The 22,434-nt window shown below is 35.8% G+C and overlaps 2 protein-coding genes and 1 non-coding gene across 4 annotated transcripts; 2 read left to right on the forward strand and 1 right to left on the reverse strand.

Annotated features, from left to right (window-relative positions):
* Nucleotides 1-3,531: 3,531 nt before the first annotated feature.
* On the forward strand, nt 3,532-17,963 carry LOC113497546 (zonadhesin-like). Of its 2 annotated transcripts, XM_026877132.1 has the most exons (6): nt 3,550-3,687; nt 8,377-8,556; nt 10,321-10,533; nt 12,218-12,409; nt 14,973-15,194; nt 17,513-17,963. In XM_026877132.1, exons 1-6 carry the CDS (start codon nt 3,630-3,632, stop codon nt 17,716-17,718), a joined length of 1,071 nt encoding a protein of 356 aa, XP_026732933.1. In that variant the 5' UTR covers nt 3,550-3,629; the 3' UTR covers nt 17,719-17,963. The 2 variants fall into 2 exon arrangements, with proteins under 2 accessions (XP_026732934.1, XP_026732933.1); XM_026877133.1 differs by lacking the exon at nt 8,377-8,556 and having other exon boundaries at nt 3,532-3,687.
* Nucleotides 17,964-18,561: 598 nt separating this feature from the next.
* On the reverse strand, nt 18,562-18,633 carry Trnad-guc. Its single transcript has one exon. It is a non-coding gene; the product is annotated as a tRNA-Asp (tRNA).
* A 234-nt stretch (nt 18,634-18,867) lies between these two features.
* LOC113497665 (N6-adenosine-methyltransferase non-catalytic subunit) lies at nt 18,868-22,417 on the forward strand. Its single transcript, XM_026877331.1, has 6 exons — nt 18,868-19,032; nt 19,112-19,279; nt 19,623-19,823; nt 20,231-20,387; nt 20,679-20,988; nt 21,191-22,417. Exons 1-6 carry the CDS (start codon nt 18,967-18,969, stop codon nt 21,435-21,437), a joined length of 1,149 nt encoding a protein of 382 aa, XP_026733132.1. The 5' UTR covers nt 18,868-18,966; the 3' UTR covers nt 21,438-22,417.
* Nucleotides 22,418-22,434: the final 17 nt, after the last annotated feature.

The following is a 22,434-nucleotide window of genomic DNA, read 5'->3' on the forward strand; positions in this document are numbered from 1 at the left end:
CTACTTGTTCTTTAACTGACTTTAAAAGTTATTACCTCCCTCATCCATTCTGAGAGAATTATCATCAATGCTTACCTATATTTATGATTCAGACCATCAATATCTAGGAAACAACAAAAAAACCACTTAACACTAAACATAACACAATATTCAGAAATGATAATGAAAGTAAAATATTTGCAAAAACTCGAGGCTACACAAGAAACTATGACATCGCGATAATTATGATAAAACTTCGCGGAATCACTCATTGACATGTGAGCGGACACCGGTCGGTATGCGGTGACAAAACATAACGGATTCAAATCAATCCGTAGCAAGGACTTGGATGCATAGATGATGGGTTTGGACCCTTGCGACTAGTACTTAGTAGTCTAAATACTTTAGATGCAACACTTCCTTGATGGAATGCGTCAAAGCAAGCAGTCTAATTTGACCAATGCTGTAGAGTACTAAAACACTTAATTTTACATGTTTTATGCCAACTTTCATGACGCCACATCAGCTCATGATTAAAGACTCCTATTGAGTCCGAAAATGGTCGGACTGTCCCGATAAATACGCGTGAGTCAAACGTTATTAAATGAATAATTTTAGATATGCTCGCCCGTAGGCTTATACATATAATTAGCAAAATGTTCTACTTTTTCTGATTATCCCTCACAAAGATATCTGATATGATCATCTATAAGTATTATTTCTATAGGATAAGATGTAAAAATCATGTAATCTATTTTTCCAAGACATTTGGCGAGCAATATAACGTCATAGTTCCGTTTATCTGGCATTTTTATTTTATTCGAAAGTTTTACCCCTGGATTTCCCGTAAATGAGGTAAGAGAGATGAGATGACGATGTTTTTAAATATACAAACGGCAGCCTTCTGCGGACATATTGGTGACGTCACCCGAAGATCAGAGATGGCTACGATTCTGTCATAAAACGCCATTGACGTTCGATACGATATGACACACATTTTCGCAATAACTTGTTGCTAAATCAGACTACATATATTAAAAAGACAAAGAATTAATTCTGTATGACGGAGTGTTGTGGGAAATCGCATATAATATCTACAAACCTCAAGAATTCAGATAATTTTCTTTCCTCTCAGGCTAAGTCTATTGAATAAGTCTGAAATCCTGAAGGCCTGAGATCATCAGACTAACACCAGACAACACTTCGACAAAATACATACTCTCATGATGTGCGGATACGATCAACACTTAAAATCAAGGGCAAGCAACAATTATTACTTTCATAAAATTAGTTGGTATTACTAAACTGATTTGTTTTTAACCTGTTTGTGCAGAAGCCTCTGTATTGCGACGCGTGCGGCTCGGAGTTGACCGTTCTTTTTTATGAAGGAGAAATGTTTATTAAGCAGCTATCTAATATAACTACCCCAATATCCCCCTCCGTATTCGTATCAATTTTTAGTAAGGATATTAAAATACTTTGTAGGAATGCTTACAATTTTCAATAGTAGAATGTAGTGGTGTCATCGTCCCCGAAGCACGTATGGCACGCGAGTCATCTCCATGAGCGCAAAGAGCGTGAAGATATCTGATAACATCACATAAACGCTGCATTGTTTGAATATACGTCACTTCTTTCACATAAGAAGGCTTATTTACATTATTCAAATTCAGTAAGTTTCTGGCTACTGCCAATTCCATGTTCTGATCCGTCTATGATGTATATAGGTAGGTCGCGTCAATGGTGATATCATCTGACGTATGACTTTCTTTTGTTTCAGTTCAAAAGCAGTGGCAAGCCAAACAATTATAAGTTTGACTGCAATGTTTGATACCGTAGCCCTTAAACGGTTAACCCGATTTCGATGAACTTTTATAAGTAAGTATATTATTGGCATATGTATTTGAGTTGTAATTGGGAAGAGAGTAAACTCGATTCTAATGTCTGGAAAATTGTTGATCGATATTTTTTCTCAGTAGTCATATTTTGCATAATTGTGTATTTAAATAACGCTTTCACCTACAGTTAGTTATGAAGGTATTTACCTACTTAGAAAATAATACTAATTGGAAAGTAGATTTTTCCCTCTTTGAAATTTATACAACCTTACAATTGTGTAAAGACCTACTTCCTTTTGTAGTTAAATGAAATAAAATCTATCAGTAAAGGTAAATAAGTTTCTAAAATGATATCTGGGTTCGGATAATTTATTATTCAAGAGACCGAGAGAATCTATATATTGCTTAAATTATATAATATTTTATATGGTATTCCACAACGCCATCAAGTCTCAAACTAAGCTTAACTTGTATTATGAGTCCAAAAAAACTGATAAACATACTTCTAAATACATTCATATTATAGATTAATGACACCCAGACACAGAACAAATGACCGTGCTCATCACACAAACATTTGTCCTGGGTGGGAATCGAACCCATGACCTGCGTTGTAACAGTCAGGGCCACTAACCACTAGACCAACATACCAGTCTACTAGTCCATTAAGTACGCATAAAATCTGTATTTACAATAACATTACCACGTATCTACTGAAGTTTAGACATGAAAAACAATGCAATTGCGAGTACTGAATAAGACTCATCGTTGAACTATGTCTATTGTATAGGTACGCTATAGTTCTGTACCTATAGTACAGGTATTTGTTTATTATAAAAATAATATCACGCATTACGTGTGTAACCTACGATAGCGTGTAAGTTTTGAGAAATCCCTTTTTTCAATTGTGTCCTTTACATCCTCCCTGAGTTTTCACTAACATTTACAGTTATGTATATTCAAAACAAGACACCCAGACCACAGAATATAGAATAGTACTACGTCCCCAGACTCAGAAAGTTCACACAAATGCTTGACCTACGGTCTTGCATGGTGACCTTTAGAACTCGGCTACGAGGTTTCAAAGTCGCCGGCGCATGCCATGGTAGTGGAATTTCGAGAAAGAAAAACTACCATTTGAACCAGGGCTCTGAAATTCACTAGAGCTTTATTTAAATCCATTTTAATAACCAAAAAATTTTAACCTACATTTTAATATCATTTTCAGTGCAAACAATTTACAATTTATAATGAATTAACACTCCAATACTTCTCATATTAATGCCATAAAATTCCTCCCGCTGGCCTTTCTAACTTCCATTTTTGACGACATAAGGCAACTGTCTACCAGTCCTTGAAATTAGTCGATAACATTATTACTATCATAAGATACAATAATTTTGCGTTACAACCTTACATTTAATTAATTTCCATTTTATGTGTTAAAGGGAGGTGTTGTAGTGTTTCATGGATTGTGAACGAAATGAATACATATAACAATGACATAATCATACTACTATATCCCTAATAAGTGGATATCCACAAATAAAAATAGTTTTTTGGCTACCTCAGGCCGTCAACGCCTGTTCTCAACAAGGCCTCTGCACGTTGGACCTGTGTCCCCGCATTTCAAAAGGACCGAGTCGGTTCTCATGAAATATACCCGTGACTGAAAAAAGAGACATATATAATAATAATGTCGTAAATATAAATAATAATGTCACAGAGGCACGCGTCACCCCTCCTTCACTTGTAAGACATAAGTGGTCGAGTGTGGTGGCATGGTCAGTGCGTCTGCGACCGCCGAACAGAATGGAGACCCTGCTTGTTGTCTGTCTGTGTGTGTCCGTGCTTGTCTGTCACGTGCAAGGTTAGTACTGTAGCCATACTTACTTTGAATATATGTTGAATAAAGTAAAGAGTAATAATTGCAATTAACTAGATATAATTATAGCGGTTTTTTAGTGAGCTTATGTTATTTTCCGTTCGGTAGCTTTTTTGGCGTTTGTGTTTAAACAATTTTTAAATATTGTAATCTTGTTATTAGGTGTCGTCACGGGATAATTGGCACTTCAGCAAAACACTGTAAGAGTCGGGTGCTCTAGAAATAAATAATAACAAGATTTTTTGTACATGTGCATAAGTGGTACCAATTTATCATTGTTATAACTATAATTTCCATAATTGACAAGCGCTAAAAAATATCAATAATTACCAATCCCATAGATAGAGTTCCTTGAGACATAAATATGTCTAGAGCTTATAGCCAAAGCTTGTTAAGATTAAGTTTTGAGCACTATTTAAATATGTTTTATGGACCAAAACATTTTACTAAGTACCAAATAAGCATTGTGTACGCGACGGACACTAAATAGCCAAAAAAAAAATCCATCTTATAATCAACTAAAAATTTATCATCAAAATTCTAAACCTAGATTTGAATGAACACACTTTTGAATTAAAGACCTCAATCACAGACCGCCGTCATCATAACTTAACGATATGTAAATTAAAACGTTATGCGTTACATTTATGATTAACATCGGTTTCCTTGTATCGACGTTCATTGATCAAAGATAAACATTATGTCTTGCACGGCGTGTTTATAAAAACCTCCGTAAGTTGGTACAACAAGACATCGCCAGTGGTTATTATTACATGTTTTTGTTGTTACTAAGGTAGTGCATTCCAGTACTTTATTTTTGCTACACTTCTTGTTTTGTGAGTCAAGGTTTTGCCCGCGTTCTCCGAGCCCTTCTGTTGTTTATTGATTCATTCTGAAAATCTGTCCATCGCTTTTATAATACATTTTCTCATACGCTTTATTTTATCCATGAATTTGTTTCCCGATATTCAAATAAATAAAAAAAATAAGCCATATTACAATGCACTCGATTGTAAAAAATTGGACAAAGTACAAGAAAATTGGACGAACCCTGTGTAAAATTATCGAAAGTTAGGTTATTTTTCTATCATAATTCTGTAATGTAAAAGTAAACCCTACTGAAAAAAAATACATATTTAAATCGATCCACAATTGGCGGAGAAATCTGAGAATCTTAGACAAAGAATAGTATCATCGAAATCGGTCCATCCAAACAGAAGTTCAGTGCTTATACGCATAAAAAAGTCAATCGCGATAAATACCTACGCGTGAGTAAATACACACAAAAAATACAGTTGAACCTCCTCCTTTTTTTGAAGTCGGTATTTAAAACAAGTTATGCAGCTTATGAGTAAACAATGTGTTTATCCGATCTAACACCCATATATCCAATGTTGTAGATTTACGATAGTATTAGCATCGCATAAATTATGATCACTATTATATGTATATAATTGTCATAAAATCGTGAGGTTGTGTAAGAATATTTCCATTGAGTTAACAGCTTCCTTAAGTGTTTACAACATATAACCGTTGAATGAAAGTCTATTCAATTCATGTAGAAAACTGCAAGGAAAAGGCGTTTGTCGTATAATTCTTCCGATTTTTTTTTTTTTGATGCTGCAATGAACTTGCAAACTTTTTCTAAGCAAACCTTTTAGGTATATAACTTTTCTTAAACTATTTTGCGTTATTTAAAAAAGTTTTCCTATTCCTACTTTACGCCTTAAAAACTACAAGTTTAAGCTACTTGCCTTTAAATATATACTAACAAATAAAAGGTCTTATTTCGCCCTTCACAATTATCACCATAATTAAGCAATCTGCCAGATTTTTTATCTGTGTCTCTCCACAGTTCTTTTTAAAAACAAAACAAAACTGTTCTCAAATTGTCCGTCATTGTCAAGAAATAATTACAATCATTCAGAATTATTTGGGTCTTGCACCGTTACTTTAGGACCGGCAATGAAACAAATCTTGTGATTGAAAAGGGAGTTTACCAATCAACTGTAATACGATAAATAAATGATAAAATCATGAAACGTTTATTCTTGTGAACACTTTCTATGCTAAAACTCGTTATTTCAAACTTTAAAATGGTTTTTTTTTAAATCATTTATTCATATATAAATTTACATTGCATTTACAAGTTTACTAGCCAAGCTATGTCGCTTGTTGGCGACACACGTTCATTAACAACACAACATTATGCTTATTATTTAACACTTAAACTTTTGTTATAAATAAATAAATAAATGCGGACAACATCACATACATTGATCTGAACCCAAAGTAAGTTGCTAAAGCACTTGTGTTATGGAATTCAGATACAACGAAGGTACCACAAACACCAAGACCCGAGACAATGTCGAAATAAGATTTTTTACATTGACCCGACCGGGGATCGAACCCGGGACTTCAGAGCTAGCGACATCTTGAAACCGGTGCGTACGCCACTCGACCACGGAGGTCGTCAAGAGTTAAAGACATATCTATACTATATATAATATTATATATATTAATATCTATCTATGTTACTACATGTCACTAGTACTAGGGTCAGCTTCGCTAAGCAAAAAGCCCTTTAGCTTAACTGTTAACTTATATTTACTTATTTTAGACAGATGGCTAATTAAGCGTTGTCTTTTTTAACTTATACCGAAATATGATAGAGAAGCTTTTATTTCGAAATGACAGTCACTGTAAAAATAGATTAACAAAAAAACTCTGTTGAATTAAATATCATCGAAAAATCACCAATTGCTAATACAAAAGGGAATTAATTAATTTATTGGTGAAATGTAAATGCAGCAATGTGTTGCAACAAATTCGTTAATTAGGTACTTGGTTTTATTATGGACCTGTTTGGAAAAGCGATAACTAAAAACCATTATTATAGCCTGAATCACCAGCCTGATACTTATCATATTTTTTACAGACTATACATATAGTCTGCAAAATGTAATTATATAAACAATTGAGTTTATACGAGGATTTAAACAACTTTAAGTTCAATTTATTTTTAATTCTAAAAATTCTCTTTGTTTACATAATTGACATGAAATTGAATTGAAATTTTAAAGATTAACATTTACTTTCTTGACGACAGCTGTTTTTTTTTCTTTGTAAAAAGAGGCATTTGAAATATGTACACATTCTGTTTCGAACCATTTTATGTTAATTGTGAACATTAAGTTCATCTTACTCAGGACTTAATCCATCCTGTTTCAATAGAATTGAGATCGAGACCACGAAACTAGCATCAATTCGACCAGTCGCACGAGTACTTCACACAACCGAAGGTTTAAGACGCGGATAATCCATCACTTCACGATTATTTATTCGACTTACTTCCTCGATCTTACTTCATTACTCATCTTGCGTTGGTTAGTTGATGTAGGAGACTGTAAACTGTAAGAAACACCTATTGTAGTACATTCTTACAAATAAATATTTCTTTCTTTCGATAGTATCATTACAGGACCGAAGCTAAAATTTTATATAACCAAAAAAAAAATGCGCGAATACGACATATGACGATGCACGTCACTAATCAGTTACAGGATCATAAAACAAAAACTGTCTGACCGATATTATTCCAAACCCGACCTTGACTAGATAAACATCACATACATTGTTCATACATTGTTCAACTGTCTCTCAAGTGACAACCATTGTTTATAAACTCGTATGACCGGTGACTGACAGTGAAGACTGAAACCTGAATGATTGATGGATTTCACGATAAGTTGCCGTTGTATTGAAATGTAAACTTTTGTAATTGGTTTTGTATTACCGGAAGGAAAGTATTGTGAGAGAAAATTTACAGTAATTCTAAAAATAATTTTATATTGACTGCTCAAATAGCCGACTGTTATAGGTCACCACTAGGCTAAACCCATTCCCAGATTCGATCCCCGCGTTGAACAAGCATTTGTGTGATCTACCAACGCTTGTGTCACGGTGTGGTGACCCATCCACTGACCGACCGTGTCAAGCGTAGTTTAGCCTGTAATCGATCTAGCTTAGCCACGAGCTCCTTTTTACTACGCCAAATATTAACATCAAAATCTTACTCAATATTCTACCTTAGCCAGCCTGATTTATAATCTAACTACATGCACTTTTTATATCACTATACCATCATTAATATTATATCCATTGACAATTTAATCACTGAAAGTGACGTGGCCGGCAAGGAGAGCGGCCGATCAATCCGAAATAATTGAAGCGAGTAATCGAATGCTCCCACTATCAGATCTTTATTTAGATACGACTAATTTATTGACGTATCTATTTTCTTTATTTATTCGTTTAATGTGGCATAGTGGTTCACTTATAAGATTTTTTTGGTTGGCGGCTCCAATTTAACCGAAGCAAGTAAGGCAATCGACATTCGAGTGATGTGTCTGCGTGCTGCTATGGAGCTTGTCGTTTCTTCTCCATATAATACGAAGTGTGTTTAGGGTCTGGGTATTGCCAAAATGTAAAATAACTCCCAAGAAGTACCATCTATTTAAATAAATGATTCATTTAATGCTGTGCTGCGTTGCTTGCAGAAGATAGAATCAGGGGGTCCAAAGCCAGTAAATGAGCACTATTTGGTTCTTTTATTTTAAGAATTAAGAGAACATCAACTAATCTTGTAGTAAAAAGGTTGACTACTAATTCTAGGCCAAGTATCGTCAATATGTAAGCCAAAGGAAAGGCTACTGGTATGTGGATGCCCGCGTACATGCCGCGACCCCGCCCCAAACTGTCAGGCGGTCTGCAGAACCGGCTGCTACTGCGAAGATGGAGAGGTCCGCAACGATGATGGGGACTGCGTCAAGTTGGCTGATTGTCCTCCCATACGTGAGTCAGGCGCTTAGGCCTTAGAGCTTCACGAATTTCAAGAGCTTGGGTTACTTCTTCTTCTACTTGGGTTCTTTGTACAAGAGCATGATTTTTTAGGGCACTGAGGAAGTGCATGTGATTCCTTTTCTCCTTCTTCACAACCTTCGTGTAAACTATTTATATTTTCCTTGTCTTAATAGCTCTCCTCTTACCTTTCGCCTTTTACTTAACCATGTACATATGTTTTGCCTTCTTCTATCGCTGCCCCATTCTTTACCTAACTCCGTTTTACCTGACTCTATATTCCTTACAGGTGGCATCATCATTTTTGCAGCAGGTTTTGTTTTGCAGCTGTATTTTATTATTTTTCTCTTTTGTTCCTTACTCGTTGAATCTATTTTTAGTTCTTTAACTTCACACTTAATCTTTCCTTAATTGCATGTTTCTTTCTCTTTCTCTAGGGTTTTTTTGTCACATTTTATAACACGTTAGTTGAATTTCCTTTTATTTTCTTTCTGCTTACTTACAGGTACATTCGAATCAAAACTAAATTTATTAAACGGTGTTTTATTTCTTTTACCATAAGATCCATTTTGTGCATGCTTTTTTTCAGTTATACCTTATTTTATAAACTTCTCTCTTTGTTTTGGTTGATTCATATAAACTTAATAGACTAAGAAATATGACGTAAACAGAAATAGAATTAGATTGTACTTTGAATAACACAATGCTTGGTATATAATAATAGCTGAAAGGAATAAAAACGACAAACAAAATCAACACAATAACAAAATAGACAATAACTTACTGTTAAAAATGTAAACCTCATTATATTAGTTACATATGGCAGTCTATTTATTACTTATTATTTTATTTCTGACGTTCATAAACAAGCAAAAATGACTAAAACAAACTTTTGTCGCATTTGGTGTATAAAGAAATGCATCAATATTTGTTCAGCCTGTTCCTTTGTCACTTCAAACACAATTCATAGTGTCAGACTTTATGTATTGTGCTGCACTTGCAATTTTTGATGAAAGGGAACAAACTTCAGTGCATACCTGTTTTTTTTTAACAGAAGTGTAGAAAGATGCTTGTGGAAATGAAAGACATGAAATGAGTGACAATGTTGATAAAGAGCATCACAGGAAAATAAGACAAGATTAAGTTCTGTAGCGTCATGTTTTGTTTGCCTATCTCTATGGTACTCTTCTTCTACAATTAAGAGTTTTAATTATAATCTTCATGTTTCAACTAATATTATTCTACTTTCCTTCTTTCATCATCTCAGCATTCCCCTCTTTCATCCGCATGACATTTTTAGGGAAAATGACAGCTTTAAGGAGTTTCTTGCCGGTTCTTCTCCATAAGAATGACACTTTGGAACTGTGCAACTAGAGTCACTACTATAACGTTTTAAATGTGCCTGGAAAACGGCCTACTTATCTATACTAATATTATAAAGCTGAAGAGTTTGTTTGTTTGAACGCGCTAATCTCAGGAACTACTGAAAATTGAAATCAAATTGAAAAAATCTTTTGTGTTTAATAGACCATTTATCGAGGAAGGTTTTGAGCTATATAACATCACGCTGCAACTAATGGGAAAACTGCAACTGCAACAATGGAAAATGTGGCAAAAACGTTGAAAAATATTCATCTTCGAGGACTTCCGTTCGAAAATTCCTAACTTATATCTTCTAACCACGCGGACGAAGTCGCGAGCAACAGTTAGTATGAAATAAAACTTTTGATTCTGATTCTGATTTTGAATTCTTTCTAGTGTCGGCCTTTGCTCAAGACACGACGGAGCCTCGCGCTAACGGAGGCCAGTGTCCCGCCAACGAGGAGTACCAGTCCTGTGGTACCTGCACCAGGACCTGCGAGAACCCCAACCCCATCTGCCCCGCGCAGTGCATCAGCGGGTGCTTCTGTATCGAGGGGCGCGTGCGAAACAGAGAAGGGAAGTGCGTCAGGCCGGACCAGTGTCCTAGTGGTATGTTATGAAAGAAGTTAGACGTAATCAAGGAGTTGGAATAAGTTGATTCAAAATTGATAGTTTTGATTGATAGTTGATACAGGGTTTTTATTGATAAAGTTGATAGTAATTTAATATTATATTTTTTAAGAACAAAACGTCGTGCAACGACTTCAAATAAAAACTTTTGAGCTAAACTTGATGATTTTTTACGGGACCAAATAAAAGAATCAATAAAATCGGTTCATCCAGTCCGAAGTTCTGAGGTAACAAACATAAAAAACCAACGAATAGAGAACCTTTTCATTTTTGAAGTTGTTTGATAAAATATATAGATGAACCCAGGTCGTCTGACAGTTATTTGAGGAAAACAGTTTAATAAACTCAACAAAAATACATCAAGATTATTCATTAAATTGAAGTAGTATGCAGTAATTTGAGTGAAATAAGTATTAACGGAAACACTTGATGATGCTTCCTTATACAGGTCTCCTATTTCTGCACTGTCAAGTTTCTTCTTCTCCTTCTACTTTTCCTAAACTATAAACTGACTCTACCTTCTTAATTCTGCATGTAACCCTTTTGCAAATAGCTCAAGTGGTTTGAACACGCCCAAAAGAAGAATGCAAGTACAAAACAGAACAATTATCTTGAGATGCGATCTTGACTGACTTCCTTTTTGAAATTACAAGGTCGTCTTGTAGAATATTTTTGACTTCTTTAACTGGCATCTTTTTAACTAACCAACACATGAACTAAACTACGACAAGATAAATTGATTATTATTAGTTATCTACACTATCGCATTTTTATTTATTTTCTGTAAGAAATAGTCTAAGTATAAAAATATTTCTTTGAATGTTAATATGGGTTTAAGCTTGGCTAAAGCTCTGGATAATAATAAATTGTGTAGGTAAAAAAAGGACAACTTGTTTATAATGCATAACTAAATTCTATGGGCTGCTTTCTGAATGCTTACTTTATTTTCAAGTTCGTATTCTTCTCGTATAACACTCTACTGCCTCTATCTCTATGCTCTGTCACTATGCCTTTTCAGCTTTTTTCTTCTTCTTTCCAGGTTCTACTGTCGCCCTAAGCCTGAATGATATAGTATAGAGCTGCCGCTGTAAAACTTCAGGACGTTTCAGTAATGCACGACCTTAACCAAAAATAAGATAGCCAACGTTGACACACCGTAAAATATCGGGATACGAAAATTTTAAAACCAAAAAGTATTTTCTATCGCCTAAAACTTTCATCAGCTATATTACTTCTCCTGGTAGTTGGATACTTTCCACCATGCAAGAGACGTTGTCTTCAACTATTTTCGTCAAGACTCCTAAACTCCGAACTACGCTATCACATCACTGACCTACATTCCGGTGAAGCACAAACAGCCTGCATCAAGATGACTGCAAAAATCTATACCAAAAAATAAATTATTATGAAAGTAAATTATAAATATTAAAGACCGTCACACAACAAGCTAAGCAAAGCTTGTACTGGGCAACTGATAAACATACTTAAATATTTCTAAATACATTTTTTTTTTGTTTTTTTACGACATAAAATATAATAAGTGATCGTGCTCATCACACAAGCATTTGTACTGGGTAGGAATCGAACCCACGACCTCTGGTATGACAGTTAGGGTCACTCGCCACTATACGTATGTGTGACAAAACCTTTAATCCCCTTCCAGCCCCAAAGCCCATTCAGTACCAGATCACGTGCAGAGAGCACCAGGTCTACAAGCAGTGCGAGACTTGTGAGAAGACCTGCAGCAACCCCAACCCCAAGTGTCCGACCCCATGCGCCATGGGCTGTTTCTGTGAGGAAGGCTTCGTCAAGTCCCCCAATGGGCAATGCGTGCGTCTCGACGACTGCCCGAAAGGTAACTGGGATCTTCTGAACGGTGTGTCTTCTGACTATCTTTATATTTAGTTTAGTTTTTCTTGTGTCTATTCTTTTTTTGTGTTTTCTTCCTTGAATTGTAGAGCAAGTAGGAATAATCATGTTGTAACTAAGAGGTTAAATTTAATTAGTTTTTCTGTAATTTTCTCTTCTGAATATTTTTCTTTATCTGTACCTATTATATTTTTGGTATCTAGCACATTCTTGCCATTTTAATCGGAATATTTATAATAAACCTGTAAATAATTGAACAATGAACTGTATATCTGTAAATTCTTTACGTACTTTCCCATAATATTCCAACATCGATAATGTAAATAATAATAATTATTAGATCATGTTTTTACCTATCATTCGATAAATAAAACACTATTCTTTATATTTAAGACTAGCTTGTTTATAAAACAGTGAGGTGAATCTATAAGCAATTCCCTTTTCTATTTTTCCTTTGCAGTTTTTATATACCTATTAAAAGTTACCGCATCATTTGATCTGACTCTATGAATCTGTTGTGAACTTTAACAAAAATGTACTTTAACCCACAATGGTTATTAATATTTTGGCTGTATAAATTAATTTATTCATAGTTTTAAGTTTACACGTATTAAATAAATTATTGAACACTTCTTTTTCTTGTTTTCTTTTCTTTCCACAAATAAATAAAAAAGAATAGTCGCTTAATACTTCCACTGCACTTGCGCTATTAGGAATTCTAACTATTTCTTATATACTTAACCCTATTACTAACTACTGTAAAATATGGTACGTATTTATCAAATGCACACTACCTAACTACACTTTCGAAGTAGATTTGTGCTGAAAAACTGACTTTTCAGATCGACGTTACGTGATTAGATAACTAACCAATTAGGTATACTAATTAACTATTGAGTTACAAAACCAAGTGTTTCATAACATACATACATTAGGTAAGTATTGTAACACGACTGTATCATAACTAAAGTGACCAGTCTTTCCGTTTTGAATGGGACCCCTTTTAAATTGCAATTCCTTGTCACTGATTCAATTATTCAGTTCTCAAAAATTCAAAAATTTTATTGAAAATTTTCCTTTTTCTTATATATCATAAAAAATGAAAAGTATGTAGCCGTAGCGTATGAAACGAATTCTGAATTATTTACATTGACTATCTGCTTTCCCCTTGACACAAACAAACTAAATTTAAATCGCTCAATCCGTTCGGTAGTTATGATGAAACTGACGGACAGGTAGACAAGTCAAACTAGAAACACCTTTCTTTGCGTCTTAGGTTTAAATGGTCATATTAATCATAATATCCAACCACTAACTCATAAAACAACAATTGCGGTTGTGGAAGCGGTACTGCAAGGTTAGGCGGGTGGTTAAGGGAACCACGCCAAAACCACGTGACGTGACGTGTCGCGGGTTCGATCCCCGCGTAGGACAAGAATTTGGTGTGATCCAAGAATGGTTGTCCTGAGTCTGGGTGAATTTGTGCATGTGACTTGAATAATATAATATAATATATGTAATATAATATTGGACAACATTCACACAACGCCATCTAGTCTCAAATTAAGCAGAGCTTGTGTTATGAGTACTAGACAACTGATAAAAATACTTATATAGTTCTAAATACATACATATTATAGATAAATTACACCCAGACACAGAACAAATGATCGTGCTCATCACACAAACATTTGTCCTGGGTGGGAATCGAACCCACGACCTCCGGTATAGCAGTCAGGTTCACTAACCACTAGACCAACAGGCCAGTCAATGAGAGTTAAAAGAATGTTTGTGAAACGACCGCAACACAAGGATTAAGTTCCTTACAGGGGGAGTCGTTTAAAAAACTTCCTCTTACTTATCGAAGTGATGGTAGTTCCCTTCTCTTATACAGCGACTATTCAATCGTAAAGCAATTGCCGATATCGAAACCTGTCGTGCGTGATGATAATAGCTGGAAATACTTCTTGTGAATGAAAAGAGTAGTTCCGTAAACCATATGCAATTTTACATAACTCATAAAGAAATAAAATAAAAATCGTTTATTATTCGACAATCAAACTTTTCAGGCAGTCTTATGTAAAGACCTTTATTTAAGCACTATACATTTGTTAAGGTTTTTTTTTTATTGAAGTGATAACTTCTAGAAAGTGACGTATATAAAAGCGCGCGACAAGCTTGGGACAAAGGTCCAACATGCAGAGGCCTTGTTGACAACTTTAATTTTAAATTAGATGGGGTATTTAAAAGGGGCATTCAGGTATTTACTATCATTAACACGGTAAAACCACTTACTTTTCCTAATAAAACCGGAGTTAGGTATTGCTTAAGTTATAAAACACATACGTCACTATCACCAAAACAATAAGTTCGCACATTCATAAAAATGAGAAACGGTAAAGATCTATAGAAACTGCAACTTCAATAGAAATCGCAAAAGCAATGACGAAATGCAGGAATTCAATACATATTCAAGTATGTATATCAAAATATAGGATTGAGAAACTATCAGCGTAAGTATTTAGTAAAATTTTGTGTCTTCCTTTCAGCTGAAGTGATGGTCGGTCCAATGGGTCACGACTCCCAGGAGCCCGAGATCGAGGACTGCGCCCCTGACGAGGAGTACTTCTCCTGCGGCTGGTGCGAGCCGAGCTGTTCCAACCCCAGCCCATCGTGCCCCATCAGAGTGTGCACCAGGGGCTGCCTGTGCCGGCCGCCGCTGCTGAGGCATCACAGTGGACACTGTGTGGAAGAGAAGGATTGTTTTCCACGTAAGGATTTTTCTTGACTGGTTATTTTCTTGAAGGCAGGGTAAGGATAAAACGGGGCTATTACGGGCTTAATTTTAAATATTAAAAGGATAACAACGGAACCCTATTACTAACTTGTGTTTTGGCTTTGGGAACCGGCTGTATTTTCTGTTTCTTGGGGATCGAGCTTGTATCCTTATGCATAGAAATCGAACTAAGTATCTAAAGACCACCACGACTATTATGACTATACTTACTGTTGCCAACAGGTGCACCCGCTACAAATCTAAAATGATCCCATGAGAACATAATATCGGAGAAAAACTATCGTATGTTATAAAATATCAGTGTTCCAAGTTTCGTCTAAATCTGTTCACTAACTTTCGTGTGACGGAATACCAAAGATCCATAGATACAAACTTTCGCGTTTATAATATTAATAGAACTGTTATCATATGCTACATTTCTAGTATAGATTAAATTCCAGTAAACTCCATACCCATGACCTTTGCTGTCATTTCCCCACCGTTCATCAGAGTCGACACAGTATTTCTCCTATTATGAGGGCGCAGTATTTATGTGACAGTCGTGAACTTGGCACTATTTTACGTACAACCATCCATCATGCCCTTATGCTTATGGTCTCCGGTAACTGCTCTTGAACTTAGTTTTTATTCATATCGTTTTACCTCGATTTTGAAGATAACGTTTCTGTGAAGTAGGAGAGAATTTAGATTAAGGTAAAGAGTTAAGTATACAGGAGTAAGGTCTGGCTTTAAAATCACTTAAAAAAGGTATCTAGTCAAATGGCCAGATGATGGAAGAGGCTAGTAAAGTGAGATAATGTTCATAATTCAACTCCAGAAATGGTCCCAGTCATTAGTATGATCCCAGTAATTTGAATCTAAAAAATATTTTTAAACAAAAACCATGATGCCCTCCGTTTCCACAAATTCTTCTAAACAATTTTCAAACGAGCATCGGAACCAATAGGTTACAAACCAATACCTGAACTGAGCACAATTCCAGATTCATTTCGCTTCGATCGCAAACAATCGAGGCTCTATAGTTTACAATCGAGAAATAAATAAATACAGACGATCCAATCAAACAAACTGAAGTATCCAGAAAAGGGTAGAATTGAGCGAACTGGACGACAACCAACATAACCTGAAACCTTTAAAATATATGAGTCTATATCGCCATCCCTGTTACGTCCAAAATACTAGTGTATTTGCATCCTACTCGCTTTTCGAATTGCCTAACATCGGAAAGGTCAAGATATACTGGCTCCACTTTCAGCGATGATTCAATATCAATACGAACTCCCACATTTTATGATTCAATTGTTTTAGGGATTAACGAGACTTTGTGACAGTTAGCTCGTAAAATTTGTTAATGAGTCCCGAGCGGGTCTTGTTCGGTATTATCCAGATCTGAGGAGTTATTGGCTTTGTTCCCAAAAATTATCTGTAGTTGTTCTGTGTTTGAAGTGCTGAAACGATTGTAAGTTATTCGGACATTTTTATCAAAAAGGTAGAGTCAAGATAGCGTTTAAAAGGTTTTTAATAAATTCATTTTTCAAAAAATTAAGTTTGAGCATTTTGTTTGTTAATGTTAATAAACTTACAGATTTCAGTTCTGGCTGTAGTTAATTGTGTGTCTCAAAATAGAGTCTATAAATAATATTTGCCAAAAAAAAGGCGGTTCTAAGTGCAGGGCTGGTGAGTTTATACTAAAGTTCATGATTATATCTTTGGGTCAAAAATTAAGCACCTGAAATTGAGGACAGTTTAAAAGTAGAGCAACAAAAGTGAGCGTCTTTTAGTGCATGACACAGAAAATAGGGCACAGAGCATGCTTTAATGCGACATGATCTCTTTTCTAAACAGAAGTGAATGCATGTAGGGTGCTCCTGTAATGAATGTCACCTCGTTTCCGTTTAAATTGAAACACATATTCTCTTCATCACGCTTTTAAGTTTTCTCTTTTTAACTAAACTCGTTTCGATATTTTTGTTTATGTTTCTAAACTACATTGCTATACTGTCCTATGTTATGTTTCCAAGGATTTTCATCTTTGTGAGAAATACTGGTGAGGAAAACTACAAGAGCGCTATATAATATTATCTACTAGAAACATGTTTAAGATAATGTTTTTAATCATTAATGGTTATTTTTTCTTTCATTTTGTTACAAAGAGTCTGTTTATTAATAAAAGCATTAAATTCAGTTTCCATATCTAAAAATTCTACTTTTCAGCATTAAGCAATGTTTTCTTATACTTCCATTACTGGGCAATGTATCAGCTATTCTGATAAGCTAAACCTTATTTTACAGAAAAGTGCAAAGACCCAAATGAAGAGTACGTCTGCCGCTACGGCTGCGAGCTGCGCTGCGAGACGCGGGCCTGCGTGCGCCCGCGCCGCTGCCTGCTCGGCTGTCACTGCAGACTCGGCCTCGTACGAGATGGCGCCACCGGCTTCTGCGTCACCCGGGACAAATGCTTGAACACCACTAACACGAATGATATATCCTTCGATTAGGAGTTTGTGGACTGAAAACTTGAGGGTTTTGAAAATGTTTGACTGAATTTTATAGTTAAGCGTGTTTATGAAAGTTGGTTTAAGAAGAGTGCTTTAGAACATGGTTATTTTGATGTTTAATGAGTAGTTATGGAAACCAGAAAATATCCTAGGTAGGTACCTAAATAGGTAATTATGAACTACTTACTAATAAGTAGCACCTTATTCATTCCGCTTCTTGTTTAACAAGAAAATTGATAAGGGATCTACAAAATGTTTTTTTTTGTAGATCCCTTGATGAAAAATGAAGAAGCATGAAAAATAAAACTAATTTATATTGTATGTGGTACCTACTTAATTATTTAAATACATTTTTAAAGTTTGTTGCCAACACTTCAGGGATAATAAATCAATTTGAATAAGTTGGAATTGAAAATGCATTTAATGTGTTGTTCCAGTGATATTAATATAGCAACCTGAGAGTTATAATTATATGAATCCCATTGTTTGATTAGGTATATTTATTTTTGGTAAAAAAGAAGGAAACGGTTAAGAAATAAAATTAAAATACAAGAACAATGTGTTTGTTTTTCTCAGCATGCTATCCTAATTATAAATTGTGTTCATGTTTTCAAAGTCTTTGATTTAAAACGGAAACAAGTGCCCAGCCGGACTCGCAACCTAGCAACCTACCTCGCAAGTAACTTAAAAATTACTCCTCCATTCACTTTACGGTCTAACCTTATAATAGTTACTTTAAGGTTGAGATAATAAAAAGCAGTGCCAAGAATACACTCACGGTAACATTTTTTTAGAGAATGTCATGAAGATGTTTCTGAAGTGAGCAAAACCATCCAAAAAGTTCTCTCCGGCGGGGAATCGAACCCCGGTCTCCCGCGTGACAGGCGGGGATACTTACCACTATACTACCGAAGATGTGAGAATGGAGCCAAAATTTACCATTAGTTGTTTTTACAGACAAATCGTTTAGAAATACTTCATATGAAATGAAACCCATATTGAATAGATATTAACCTATTTATGCGACGACCATTATATTAATTAGTAAACGTATATTTCTTTAATAATAATTAATGTTTCGGTTCTTTAAATTTGAAAAATTTCAAAGATAAAAAATAACATGCCATTCAATTGCATGCGACGTTTCGGTCGTTTATGAACGGAAATCAACTTGTCACCGCAAAATTGTTTATGTTATATTTTCTCAGCTTGCTTTTGAGATCATAAACGGAAACTAAATGAAGAACAATGAGTGAAAAACTAAAAGAATTGCGTGAACGTTCACAAAAGCGGAAAAAATTACTGGCGCAAACTGTAAGTGTTTATTTAATTGTGATATAACCTAAAAAGTTTGGTAGGTCATGAGTGATTGGTGCTGTTATTTTTGTTTTAGCTTGGCGTTTCGAGTGTAAGTGAGTTGAGACATGCTTTAGGTGCTACATTGGACGTGCCGGCGAAGAAGCAGGCTGTTCCGGGGCCCGGGAATGAAGGAAATGAGAAGCCAACAGCCAAAGAACAACCAGATGAACTTGTTTACACTGACTCTTCTACATTTCTTAAGGTATGGCAACGAAGATTATTAAAAACAATCTATATTCTTTTGAGCAATCACTTAATCAAACAATTAATGTTTTATACATGAAGAAGCCACTGGATAGCTACTTTCCTTAGTTAAAATTGTCTGTGTTTAAAATGATGCACCTGTCGTATTTGTTAGTAAGATGATGATGTTGAACTTTTTTATCACCTTTAAAGGTCTGCTGTTCTACAAACCACTAACAACCTGTTTTGTAAAGGCCTTACTTTAACATACTCACTATTTTGCTAAAATACTTAGATTTGCCGCTTACTACCACTGTAGTCTTATTAAAAGGCCAACCCTCTTATCTATTTGTCTATTCCAGGGTACTCAATCATCAAACCCTCACAATGACTACTGCCAGCACTTTGTGGACACTGGTCAGAGGCCGCAGAACTTCATCCGTGATGTGGGCCTTGCAGACCGCTTCGAGGAGTATCCCAAGCTGAGAGAACTCATCAAGTTGAAGGATGATTTAATTGCCCAGACTGCCACCCCACCTATGTACTTGAAATGCGACTTAAAGGTGAGCTTTTGTTTGGGAAAGAAGGCTTGGATTTTTAATTTTACATTTGAGACGTGTGTAATACTTGAAAATCCTATCTAATTTTGATACTCAGACTAGCCGTAGCTAGCCCAAGAAACATTGTTTTTGCCATACAAATGAGTTCTAGAAGAAAAGAATCGAGGTATCAAAAATATACATGCACTCAAAATTTCATGAGAATTGGCGGAACTGTTTTGGAGGAGATTTATAAATTCCGTCATAATCAACAATCTCAAGTCTTATAGATTAGTTTTTTGTTGGATCCAACATGCACAAAAGATCACCTAATTGATTTTGCTTTGATTAAACTTTTTATTAGTGGGGTGCTTAACCTCTGGGGACAGACTAGTAACCTTAACTGTAATCCTTTTTAATGTCATTTTCAGACATTTGACCTGAAGCAAATGGGTAACAAGTTCGACGTGATCCTGGTGGAGCCGCCCCTGGGCGCGGGCTGGCGCTGGCAGGACGTACTGGCGCTAGACTTGCAGCAGATTGCGCAGGCGCGCTCCTTCATATTCCTGTGGTGTGGTAGCTCTGAAGGTACTGTCACTGTCTTCTTCTAGTAGCTTGCTTTAAAACCTTCCTTTCAACTTGCTGCTGCTTGTTAAATCCAGTATGTACTTTTAGCTTCTAACTCCAGACCGGGGGTACTCGTCATTGTCGACTAAATGTATTTGTACATCACATCATTTTTGCAAATGCATGAACTTATGAAGTTACCTAGTGGGATTTTTTTGAAATGAGAATTTTACAGCTGTGTTAACAAGATGGGGCTCTCCACAGCATAGTCCAGTTTTTGTATTGTACAAATGCAATTTGATTACATCACAGGTTTGGACATGGGCAGAGAATGCCTTAAGAAGTGGGGCTTCCGCCGATGCGAGGACATTTGCTGGATTAAAACCAACATTAAGAATCCTGGGCATTCCAAAAACCTAGAGCACAATGCTGTCTTCCAGAGAACCAAGGAACACTGTCTCATGGGTATCAAGGGCACTGTCAGACGGTCAGTGGATGGAGACTTCATACATGCCAATGTGGATATAGACCTAATCATATCTGAAGATCCAGAGTTTGGAAGCACTGAGAAACCGATAGAAATATTTCATATCATGGAGCATTTCTGTTTGGGGAGGAGAAGGTAAGATGTTGTCCTGTCTGAGATAAGTGTTCCAGCTATGGATCAGTTAGATGTTTTTATATTCCAGTTATAGTTATTTTTCAATATCTTGAGTACTGTTTTTCTTGGTGTTCAATGATATACAATAAAGAATAATATATTTCATTTTATTTGAACAGCAAGAAACGGATTTTCTAAATAATATGTAATAATAAATTTCCAGAGTCCACCTATTCGGGCGCGACTCCACAATCCGTCCGGGCTGGGTGACCATCGGCCACGAGCTGACGAACTCGAACTTCAACGCGGAGCTGTACGCGTCGTACTTCGCGGAGGGCCGCGAGAGCACCGGCTGCACCGAGCGCATCGAGGCGCTGCGGCCCAAGAGCCCGCCCAACACCAGCAAGGGGGCCCGCACCCGCGCGCGCGGCGGCTTCCGCGCCAGGGGCCGCGGCCGCCCCGCCATGTAGGACGCCCACGGTATGTTACACTACGCGAGCTAATTAACATACTGTGGAGCTAGGGCTTTTGTGACACACCAGTCTTCTGACTCGGTGACCTTTATACGAACGATAACGCTGACAGAAATCGCTCTAATGTAGACCCTACTTTTTGGTAAGTCACATGGCCTTTGAGCGAGTCACTTGTTATTGTTGGTGAGTTGAAAAGGTGTGGATCGTAGACCAGCACTAAACAAAGGTTATGAGTGCTTTTGTGTAACATACAGTTTATAAATAAGCTTTCGTTGACTGCTTGAAAGCAGTTTATTACTTGAGAGTTGTTGTTATGATAAAGCGTCTTAAATGTAGTGTAAAAGGTCGTAAGTTTTGGCTATTAAAAATAAACTATAAATTAAATAAATCTAAATTGTATACTTTGACAAATGATTTGATAGTAAATTCTATGTTATCTCAAGTATGGAATCGAATTAAAACTGTTGACTTTTGTATGATGGACATACAAATTGAATATTTTATTAGATATGAAATGTATGTCATACTCGATTTAGACATTGTTATTCATTGTCATATATCAATTTTAGGCTAGTATATAATAAGCCCGTGTTATAACTATTAAGATCCTGATTGTTCTAAGCTTCTCTCTTATCAAAGAGAAGCTAGAAGAGAGCTATACAAAGTTGATAGCGCCTTCTCTTTCATAATAACAAATTGCTGGCTTTTCTTTTAATAAATCATGTTGATATATCACCCCCGAAATTTGACCAGCCATTGTTTACGCCATCATTATTTTGAGCAAAATTGTTAATGATAATAGTTGCTATTTTATATTTGGCCTATTTACACCGCGAAGCTGGTGTGAATTGTTGACAAATCTCTGGACAAATGTTTTGAACCAACATACATCAGGGTGTTTGACTAATGTACGTATCTAGTTTATAAGGATTACAATGAGTATTTTGTGTATCGTGATTAATAAACACGTTTTTGAATGTATTACTTTTATTTA

Source organism: Trichoplusia ni, chromosome 9, assembly GCF_003590095.1.
Source record: "Trichoplusia ni isolate ovarian cell line Hi5 chromosome 9, tn1, whole genome shotgun sequence".
In the NCBI taxonomy this organism is placed as follows: Eukaryota; Metazoa; Arthropoda; class Insecta; order Lepidoptera; family Noctuidae; genus Trichoplusia; species Trichoplusia ni.